General features: G+C 39.8%; 1 protein-coding gene across 1 annotated transcript in view; it reads left to right on the top strand.

Moving 5' to 3' along the window:
- The window catches only part of gli2b (GLI family zinc finger 2b), an 87,319-nt gene extending 76,428 nt beyond the window's left edge, over positions 1-10,891 (top strand). The window contains exons 10-14 of the mRNA XM_084395100.1: positions 723-872; positions 2,555-2,719; positions 4,502-4,783; positions 7,018-7,342; positions 8,001-10,891. Coding sequence (XP_084251226.1) covers positions 723-872; positions 2,555-2,719; positions 4,502-4,783; positions 7,018-7,342; positions 8,001-10,150 — 3,072 coding nt within the window. The 3' untranslated portion in view covers positions 10,151-10,891. The remainder of the gene's footprint in view (positions 1-722; positions 873-2,554; positions 2,720-4,501; positions 4,784-7,017; positions 7,343-8,000) is intronic.
- Positions 10,892-12,010: the final 1,119 nt, after the last annotated feature.

The following is a 12,010-nucleotide window of genomic DNA, read 5'->3' as shown; positions in this document are numbered from 1 at the left end:
GACTCTATTTTGGAGTCAAACTGTTAGCAGTTAAGATGAAGTTTACTACAAAAAAAGAGTTGTAAAATGCCTTCATGCTACGTTCTTGAGTGATTCATTTAGACTGGATTCAGTGTTTTGACCAGTTGACACCGAGGCGTCAAGAATGAATATAAACGTGAGTGTTAGAGAACAGAAATGATCCTGCAAACGTTCGAGAAACACAGAAACACAGACACTCGGTCTAATGAATCACACTGAGGCGTTTTGAAGAGAACAAATCCAAGTGTACATTTCCAAGAATCCCTTAAAAGCCATTTGAGTACACAGAGAGTTTGTTGGTAATTGAAAATCTGTGGTTCACTCAGATCTGAGGGTTCTTGTCCATCACCAGAGACACTTTTAAAAACACACTCTCTCACAATCACACACCATCACATTTTCTTATTCCCGTCTGACAGACGCAGAGAACGCAGACGCTCGTGATGGATAGCTTTGCTCTTCAATTGGCGGATAGGCAAATGGGCTCCTCAGAAGCTCAAATTGCTTTATTTTCTCAAGCTCTTGATAGATGCAGCCTTGCGTCCAAATGACGCCAATTGTGCCGTGTTTTTTTTTTTTTTTTTTTTGTGCACGGAACGGCCAATTAGACCTTAAACACAACGCTGACATTACAAAGGGAGGTGAGACCCGAGATTCCTGTAGCAGAATGAAACTGAATGCTTGTGTTTGTGTGTTCGCAGCACATCAATAACGAACACATCCACGGGGAGAAGAAGGAGTTCGTGTGCCGCTGGGAGGAGTGCTCTCGCGAACAGAAGCCCTTTAAAGCGCAGTACATGCTGGTGGTTCACATGCGCAGACACACCGGGGAGAAACCGCACAAGTGCACTGTGAGTCAAACGTGATTAAACTACTGCACACACACACACACACACCTATAGACATCCATAACAGGACATAACATAGACCCTCTATTGTTTATGTAAAACTATTTATTATGAATAGTACAGATTAACCCAAGCCCTAAAAGAAAAATTTTTTATACTTTAAAAGGAACACGCAAAAACTACAGCTGAGAAAAAAATATTTAAAAATAAATAAATTTCCACATACAGATCAAAATTTAAGTGAATTTGGATTTTTATACTTAAAAAAATATTTTAAATATTTTACCAATAAAAATGTCCCCAAACTACAGATAAAAACCTAAAACATGAATTTTTGTACTTTATAAATATATTTTTTAAATAATAAAAAATAAATAAATAAAAACGTTCCCAAACTACAGCTTAGAAAACTTGCTTTTGTAGACTTAAAAAAAAAAAGTAACATGCATAAATACTGCAAATGTCCCCCAAATACAGATACTAATCTAAGAGAACTTGCATTTAAATACTTAAAAAAAAAAAAAAGCAAAAGTATATAAAATAAGCACAACTGTATGCACACATATTAGAATTATTAGAATTTATTAGGATTAACCCCTTGAGATGTATCATCTCGTTTTCGAGGGGGTCCTTACAATGAAACACAATTACAACTTAAAGAACATAACAAGATTACAATTAACAATACATCAACAAACAGGCAAAACACAAAACACCACCCAAAAAAAAAAAAAAAAAAAAAAGAGCAACAGTACACATAACAACAACGACAGTTTCAATGATAGCATGTGCAATCTACTTTAAAATAAAATAATATATGTTTAAACAACCGAAAAGAAGTAATGGATCTAATATCTACAGGCAAATTATTCCAGTCTAGTACAGCTTTAAACATAAATGCTCTCTTACCAATTGTTTTTTAACACGAGGAACGAGAAAGTAAGTCTGGACAGAATGCATAACTTGATGGTTTGAAGAAAAGAGTACAAAGTATTGTTGTAGATAACTAGGATAATCAAAGTAAATACATTTAAATATAAATTGGAGCCAGTGAGTCTGCCTTCTCACATTCAAAGATGGCCACTGAAGTGCATCATACATTGTACAGTGGTGAGTGGAAAAAGAACATCCTAAAACGAATCTGCAAATTCTATTATATGCCGAATTAAGTGAGACAAGATCAGATTTTAATGCCGTCTGATAAACCACATCACAGTAATCAAAAAACGGAAATATTAATTGAGCAACTAGTTTCTTACGAACACTATAAGAGAAGCAATTTCGAGATCGATGCAAAATACTCATTCCAACATTGACTTTTCGTAAAACATGATTAATGTGTAGTTTAAAGGAGAGTTTAGAACATATGCAAATAAACATGTTAAAGGGTTTTATTTCAAGCATAATTCCCAACAGAAGAGCATGACACTAGCAACATCAAGGTCATGGGTTACTTTCCAAGGATGTGCAGTGCATGAACTCATAAAAAATACCTTGAATGCAATGCAAGCAAAGCATCTGCCAAATGCATTCATATAAATGTGATGATTAGCATTAAATCAGTAACAGCATTTGTGCATATACGATACATGACTGATTTGATCATGTTTCTTTCTGTCAGCAAACACTGGAGATTATTTGAATTGGCACAACTCTAGTAATGTGTGTGTGTGTGTGTGTTTCAGTTCGAGGGCTGCTCTAAGGCGTACTCGCGTCTGGAAAATCTGAAAACTCACCTGCGCTCACACACCGGAGAGAAACCCTACGTGTGTGAGCATGAAGGCTGTAACAAGGCCTTCTCCAACGCCTCGGACCGAGCCAAACACCAGAACCGCACACACTCCAACGAGGTAAAGACACTCACCTTCATTCAGATACACGCTGTCATAATCATTGTCATTCAGACACGTATATGAGGGTGAATGTCATCGTATCCAGGTCACATTTCAAATCTAAATTATATATATGGTCCAATTCTCTCTATGAACTAGTTGGTTATTAGCAGGCATATTACTAGAATGTTGGCTGTTTATTACTACTCATAAAACACATATTAAAGCCTTATTCTGCATGATCATATTCTACATCCCTTAATCCTATAATACCTAAATTTAACAACTACCTTACTAACTATTAATAATCTGAAATTAGGAGTTTGAGGCAAAAGTCATAGTTAATAGTGAGAATTGGACCCTAAACTAAAGTGAGGCCATTTATATATATATATATATATATATATATATATATATAAAATTGTTAATTAAAAAATTAAACAGCAATACAACAAATGCTACCATGATGTATAAATATTAATTTAGTAAAGTAATAAATCATATAAATATAAAGATAAAATTTTAATATTTTTGCACTGATATTTTCTTGCATTGAGTGCATTGCTGTTTTCATCACTGCATCACAGCCAATCAAAATACTGTAATATTTTTTTATGTAATTAACCATAAATTGATAATTGAAAATAAATAAAAAAATATGTAAAATAATATTTTAATATTTTTGCACTGATATTTTCTTGCATTAAGTGCATTGAGGTTTTCATAATTTACTGCATTACAGCCAATCAAAATACTGTAATATTATTTTATTTTATTTAATTAACCATAAATCAAACTATAAAATAATATTTTAATATTTTTGTATTACATTAATGAAAATGTGATTTTTTTTTTCTTCTTTTCATTATGGTAATTACACTTGGGTAATTTATTTTAAAAAAATAAGAGTGACCCAGACTTCATCTTGACAAATTATGTGACATTCAAGCTGCTCATTTACATACAATGAAAGTGAATGGTGACCACAAGATTAACCTAAAAATTTAACTTAAATTTCAGTTTGTTCCTCACACAGAGCTATTAAAAAGCTACCAAAGTGAGGGTGAGCATCTTATAACCATATTTAAATTTCTGGGTGAACTCTTCCTATGTGAGTGGGCGGACTGCATTAGATCAGTTAGCGTCACCCGCGCGCGAGTTTCAGACGTGTGCCGCCCCAGTAGTTGTTCTTCAGAGAGAGCGTCAGATAATCTACTTCACTGTGGCATTAAGGATCAGCTAACCGCCTAATGCTATGTAAATGTGCCATTTTCAGCATACACTAACAAATTTAGGCCAAAATTAGATTTGTTCACGCATTCCCTCATCATGTGTAGTGATTGCTCCTGGACGCCCAACGTTGTCCCATTAACCATGCAAGTGTGCACAATGTGTGTGTGTGAATAATGAGCTGTGAAGCTAATGAGTACGGCAACCCACGATACATTAGTGAGAATCAAGCACGTCCCCAACGGAGAAACAGACCACCTGCAGACCGCGCGTAGAAAATGAAACCTGGCGCCATTTCCATTCTCGGCTGATCCATCACGAGCTAAAGGAGGGAGAAGGATCATTTCATCTCAACTTTATTAGTAAACAGCCATGCATCACGAACGCTTAGCATTCGCACAATCAGTATGTCAAGCACACGCTCCGTAATTTATTCCTCTAATTGTGTATTCATCCACTGCTCCATTTGAAGATAATCTGACTTAACAGGAAGAGATAAAACTCTAATTCAAAGTCGTACATTTGACTGTTAGAGGGTCGTGTGAAACTGAGAGATATTTATCTCCGCAGAAACCCTACGTGTGTAAGATCCCGGGCTGCACCAAGCGCTACACCGATCCCAGCTCGCTTCGGAAACACGTCAAAACCGTCCACGGGCCCGAAGCTCACGTCACCAAGAAACAACGCGGTGACCTTCCGTCGCGACCCCATCCGCCTAAGGAAAACGGAGAGAACGAGGCGGGAACCAAGCTGTCGGGGCGGACGGTCGAAGAGAAACTCGAAGCCAACAGCACGACTAGAGGCGTCGAGGACTATCTGCAGGTCAAGTCTATCAAGACAGAGAACTCTATGGTAAGATCTAGTGTGAATGAAGCTTGATTGCATACGTGCATAAAGTATGTTTCTGGCCTGATTGAATGCACAACAAAATTTATGTCATTTGAATAACAAGAGTGGTGGCATGGCTATAATCTGTACTCTCAAATATATTATTCATTGCTGATTAAATATACATTAAAATGTCCATCAGAGGTTATGCTAATCCAAACACACTAACAAAGCACGCTGCTGTATCTGTCCATCTTTAACCGCTCTCTCTACATGTGCTTCCTGCTCTCTCTTTCCTGTTTCTCTCCCATACACTTTCCGTAAGGACAGACGTTACTGAGGTGAGCGTGGATCCTGTCTTAATATCAGTCGCTTTCTACTGTCGTTTTCATCGGGCAGTTGACAAGTGACACGGATTTTGACCTTTTTTGCCAAACATCAATATATTTTTGTATGAAGGAAATGAATATGGACGTAGTTGCACATAAACATGACAAATTTATCCTTACAAGTTTGAAAATGATTTTCTTCCGGTTAGTGTCCTAACACACACACACATTATTTAAACTAACTTTTATGTTAGATGTGATTCATCGATTTGACGGCACCTATACAATATACGGGTCATTGACGAATAAGGTTTTTAAAAGTGTAAAAAAATACACATTTTTTAGTGTACCTAGGTGTTAACAATAAGATTTTGTGGTTTGTACAAGCAATTAACACTGTTTTTTGACACCAAAAAAGTCATTCGGTTTAACCACTGATTTGAAAGTTAAAAACTGATTTGATACGATATAGTGTGTACCACAGAAGAAATATTAAATACAATTATCACTGATCTCATAAATGTAATCATTTATTGGACTACTCTAAACACTGCACAGGGAAAGGAGAAAAGGGGAAATGTAAAAAAAAGAGCCTTACCTGCTTTATATTTGTATTATTGTAGTTCCTTTAGTTATTAAAAACAATATTATTCCATTTAAATATTTACTATATCGGTTTTACCGAATGACCTTTTGACACTTCAAAATCTTTAAAATACCTTTATATGTAGTAAAATATAATTAAAACCTTTTGGATTCAGTAAAAGAGATCAAGTTGTACTACCTTACATACTTTGGATGTTATATATTTGTTTTTTTATTATTATTAAGGCCTTTGGACAAAAAAAATGACCCGTCACGTCATTGACCCATATATAAAACTGTAATATGTAAATGCATGACCAGTTTATTTTAATTTTAATAGACCTCAATTTGAAAATTGGCAGCATTTTATAATCAAATTTTTTTTATTTTGATGTTTCACAGCTTATGAAGAGGACAGGTCAACCCACAGATGTAATTATAATAATTTCATGGACAAAATCTAGCCAGCAAAATGATGAAAATATAAAGTAAAACAATGGATTTTGTTTAAGCACAGTCGAATCCCATGTCATGTCAACTGCCCTTTTACAGAATGCATGGTAAATGTCTCATACATGATTCTCTCCTTATTTTCTTTTTTTTTCTGAGGTTATTCCATGAAAAGCTCACACACAGAGCTATAAGATCAAATTCAGGATACAGTATGATAGTACACACATTTGGGTGTTGAATTCATCACTGCGTCAAAAAATGTGGACCCCTACATTATGAGATCTGTTGACACACAGAGGGCCTCTAATTTCCCATGGGCTTTCACCCTACATATCCAGCCCAATCCCCCCACAATCCCGAGATCTAACGCTCCCGCCTGCCACTCAAGGATAAAAGCCATTAGTGGATTAATATTATATCAGTGGGACTGTTTTTGTGTCCTGAACAAATAGTGCCAGTGATCAAGCTGTGATCAAGCACGCTTCACGTGGGGACAGAATACATTTGCTTCATTCAAGGGATGTGCAGTCATATGACGTGAACACAAAGACATAGCTTACCTTATTTATGTTGAGAGCTTCCCCCTTTGTGTATTCATGCCAGGCCACATGCATAATGCACAAAGAGGTTGCCATAGGAAATAACGATTTGTCAGGCACTTAATGTAGCTTCCTGAGAAGATCACGAGGGGGAGGAAAAAGAAGTGGGATGTCTTGAGGAAGGGTGTTTTCCCAAACCTCGAATCAGTATGCTCATTATTTGCAATTTACACTCGGGAAAGTGATTGTAAGGGTCGTGTGTTTTGCATGTTGCTGTGTCTGCATTCGGGGTCATTCTCTTCGTTTAGCTTCTTGGGTAATCAAACTCAAACTTCCCATCTGTCTCTCTCAGATGTATCAGTCCAGCCCTGGTGGTCAGTCATCATGTAGCAGCGAGCCGTCACCACTTGGCAGTGCCGCCCACCATGACGGTGGAGTAGAGCCGACGGGACTCAGCGGGGGCAGCATGGGAGATCTGAGCGCCCTGGATGACGCGCCCCTTGTGGATTCAACCGTCTCCACAGGAATGTTGGGCCTCCATCTTCGCAAAAACACCAGCCCTGCCCACAGACTCACGTATCTGAAGCAAGAAAAGCTGAAGTCGGTGAGGGACTCGTGCTCCTGGGCAAACCCAACTCCTCCTGCCCCCAGCACCAAGCTTCCACCCATCAATACCAGTGAGTAAACAAACCACTGATGCACTCCCAAAATCCACTTTTTCTTCCTCTAAACAGGGTTCGTACAGGGTGCTTGAAGTGATTGAAGTACTTGAATTTGACTTTGTAAAATTTAAGTCCTGGAAAACAGTTGAAAACTTTTTATGAAAAGGTACTTGAAAAGAGCTTGAATTATTGAAAGACAATATATGTGAAAGTAGTGTTTAATTTTATCGATAAAAAATCTTTTCATGCAAAATTAACGCTGCAGCCCGTCTGATATAGATAAAGAGCAATTTCACATGGCTATGAGCATGATATTCATCGTATAAATATCCAAGTATACGATGCAGCTTTTAATTCTTCAGGTCAATCATATATTAATGAGGGAAAATCAGTTTGAAAGAGAAAAGCGATATCTTTGTCATAGTCTCCTTTCAAACGTTAAAGTTACCGCAGTCATTGCATCTGCTGCACTTTATTTGTACCATTTTGTTTTATTGGTTTATTTTTATTAATCCTTTTTTAGAATTTGAAAGATGATAAAGATATTGTTTGATAAGCGAGATCTCTCATTGTAGTCCTTGAAAGCCAAAAACGTAGTGCTTGAAAAGTCCTTGAATTTAATTTTACAGTATCTGCACGAACCCTGTCTAAATTCAGCTCTTTTCTATTGCAGGTTCTTTATTGGAAAGTTCTGGCAGTCTGTGTGATCCAGGGCTTTCCATCTCCAGTCCGCGCCTGGGCGATCTTTGTCCTGGTGAGACTACGGTTTTAAGTCAACTGGTGGAGCGTCGGGACAGTCTGGCCAGCAACGTGAGCTCGGCTTACAACCTTAGCCGTCGTTCTTCCGGGATCTCGCCCTGCTATTCAAGCCGTCGGTCCAGCCAAACCTCACAAACTGGTGGGCGCCTTAACATCAGCTCTACCGGCTCCTATGACCCCATTTCCACCGATTTGTCTAGAAGGTCCAGTGAGGCCAGCCATTGTGGAGGAATCCCCAGTCTACTCAGTCTGACTCCTGCCCAACACTACAGACTCAAAGCCAAATATGCTGCTGCCACAGGCGGCGCGCCACCAACCCCTCTACCTAATATGGACTTTATGAGCCTGAAGACTCGGATGGCCCTGTTTGGGGATTCCCATGAAAATTCCACACTCCCCATCAATCCCCCTTCAGTTCCCAGAAGGTGTAGTGATACCAGCTACGCCAACCGTAGCGTCTTGCCCCATGAGGTGACGGGAAACATCACTCGAAGAGCAAGCGACCCGGTTAGAAGAGTAGGTCCAGAGCAGTATTCCCTCCAGCAACGTTACAATAGCATGAACAATGTGAACCAACATCCGTCGTTGCACCATCCTGCATCCGGCCGACACTTTTCACAGATCAACAGCCTGTCTGAGAGTAACGTAAACCGCCACCAATATCCACCCCGACCTCCTAGCATTTCTGAGAACGTGGCGATGGAAACCATGGCGAGTGACATGGACAACCAGAACAATGATGCAATGATGTTACACGATGACATTGTTCAGTACCTTACATCTCAGAATGGAGATTCCAGCCAACATCCAGGGATAACGTACCGCCACTATCCTGGACAAGGCCTCCACGGCTTTGGGTCCCTGCAACAGTGTCATTACCAGAGACGCCTGGCCTTGGTGGAAGGCAACACGGACGCCGTAACACAACAAACGGCAGCTCCAAGCTCTCAGCAGACATTCCCAGGTTCACCCAATGCCACTAAGAGCCAGATGCCGGTGCAGTGGAACGAGGTCAGTTCAGGGACAGTGGATTCATCTCACAGCCAAACCAAGCAGGGATCAGGGCGGGGAAACCTCACCGCACTCCAACAAAAACAAAACCTCAGCTCCTTTCAGAACGTCAACTCCAACCAACAAGTTGGGCTAATGAGTCACAACCTCGCTCACGCTGCCCACGTGCAACGCAATAACGAGTTTAATTCACAGCGGGTCAACCAAAGGCAACCACTACGACAGGCTAGCACAGAGCAGGCTATCTTTCTGCATGGTTACCATGAGGGTTCTGCTTCAAATGATATCAGTGTAGGTTTGCCGAGCCCGTCTGGTAAAGCGCTGACGGCACAGTCTGGCAGCGTCCAGAATAACAGGGTGCGAGCTCAGCCGGTGGCTAGTCAAAGCCATGCCACTTTTAATGGAAATAATCATGGAAATTATTCCCAGATGAACATCAACCAGCAAGGCTATGTCATTCCAGCCCAGAATCCCACGCTGAACGGAAACCATGGGCTGCTACAGCCAAGGCCGCCCACAGAACCCAAACCCTACAGCCGGCAGCTCTCAGTGCCAACGACAACTGCAGCGCAGCAACTTGGTTACCCACAATCCAACTTTAGCCCTGCATATGACACCTCTGAGGCCAGTCCTAAAAAATCGGCTGACGGCACAGATACCAATGGTATTTTCTACACTGGACAGGTTCACATGTTCGAGTCCAGCAGTCTCGGGATGACAGATGCAGAGCAAATCGGGACAGAAAGCACAGTCGTGGGCTCCCCAGAAACAAATCAGGTCTCGAGCACGGTGGATTCAAGCGGAGCAGAGCACCCGCAGATCGACTTCGACGCCATGCTGGATGACGGCGATCACTCCAGCCTCATATCAGGAACTTTAAGCCCCACCCTCCTCCGCAGCCTATCCCAGAATTCCTCCCGTCTCACCACGCCCAGAAACTCAGTGACGTTGCCCCCGGTGCCTGCGGGAATCGCCAACATGGCCATCGGAGACATGAGCTCCATGCTGACTGCGCTCGCAGAGGAAAGCAAGTTCCTCGATATGATGTCATAGGAAAAGCAGGAAACACGAGATTAAAAGAGACAGTGTGACCTGTGTGACATAATATTGCATTGACATTTTTTTCAAATCCTTTTTAAAAAGCGTATTATTCTGTATAGTATTAGTTTGGTGACATCTTTTTTGTTTCGCTCAAGAAGCCATACTTTGCCTTAGACCAGTGTATGTACAGCACATACAGTACATGAACAGACAGAGAATTTGATATGCGACAGTCCTGTATTTTTTTATACGACCTCTGAACTGACGACGACATGAACGCAAAGAAACAAGTGCCTCGCTGTGCACAAGCATATGCAGGAATCACATTACTCGAGCAGAACGGGACTGTATCTTTCTCTGGCCTCTTCGATGGAGACGGTTTTGTATATTCTGTAAATTAAATGTAATATTATGCTTCCTATCCTTGTTTGTACTAGACAGAAGAAAGGATCCGAATGAATATGCAGATAAGATATTATGAAATGTAAAGCTGGACAGTTGAAAGTGTGGTTCAGAATCAGAAATACCTCTTGCTTTGTTTTGAATTATTGAAGACCGGAGTGGAATCACAGGAACGTAACAGCGCTTTAAAGAAACTGAACTAAAGTCTCTCGGAGAGAACCGCACAACTGATTATCTTGGACATTTGAACTCAATAAACTGTCCTGTTGTGCACAGATTCCTTTTACAGGGCTGGATCATGTAGATAACTTTTGTACATTTTTAATGAAATACAATATTGTTGTTTTTCTACTACAGTGTTGTTTGGTTCTTCATTCTACACGCAGGACATTGGCGAAGAACTCTCTACTAATAGTTGAATGCTTTTAACTCTTTCCCTGCCAGTGGTTTTTAAGTTTCCAACCAGCGCCAGCATTTTTGATCATTTTCCCAAAAATGTCATGGCCCCCAGAACGGTTTCTTGTAGGAATATCAGAGGAGATATGAAGACTTCAGATGCAAAAGCCTCTAAGTGTCATCTGAAATTTTCTTCTAGAATGATCAGTTTTATCAAGCTCGTATGTTTAAGTTCAGTCATTTCACCTTAATGACAATTAATAGGTAATTTTCATTGCCATTAAAGTGAAATAACTGAACTTAAACATGCAAGCTTGATAAAAATGATCATTCTAGAAGGAAATTTCAGATGGCACTTAGAGGCTTTTGCCTCTTTTTGCATCTGAAGTCTTCATATATAAAGGAAGAACAGACCCCCCCCCTCCTCCCCCTCCCCTTCCCCTTTTAGCTTTAGCCTTCAAGATTTTAATCAACACTTGAATGCGGGTAAGTTTCATAAAAAAGCAACATTTTGAACAAAAAGCTTTTGTTTTTGTCAAAGACTATGTCTGGATCAGATTCAGAACAATGATCAAAACACAGATGGAGTAGATCGAGTCCATTAACACCCAAGCTTGCTCAGTCCTGGGTCGACATTTCATTCGCTATCATTAGGCAGTTTTGATTTATATGCTGTTAAATGTTTATAATCATGTTATTTTACATATGCAATAGCTTGTTTCTGTTTCTTTTTCGCCTTTGTTTTGATCCGTAGATTCAGTACTCTGTCAGAAGATGCGACACAGCGCCCCCTACCGTATAACAGTTAAAACACGGAAAGCCGTAAAATTCCGTCAATGGCAAGAAAAGAGTTAATAAATAAATTTCGAATAGATTTATAAGATTTTCGGAAGGTAATGTTGAAATGGGGCAGATTTTGAAATGCAACAAGCCATGTTGTTAGACGACTATTTGGACCTTCCTAGTTTTTGTGATGGAAGTAGGCGCGTTTCCATTACAGATTTGCACAAAACTCTTCAGATTTTTTTTTCTAAATGTCGACAAAAAACGATTGCGAAATGACGGTGTTTCCAT

Source organism: Rutilus rutilus (assembly GCF_951802725.1).
Source record: "Rutilus rutilus genome assembly, chromosome: 22".
Lineage (NCBI taxonomy): Eukaryota > Metazoa > Chordata > Actinopteri > Cypriniformes > Leuciscidae > Rutilus > Rutilus rutilus.
Note: the sequence above shows the minus strand (reverse complement) of the source record. Positions and strands in the feature narration are given on the sequence as shown.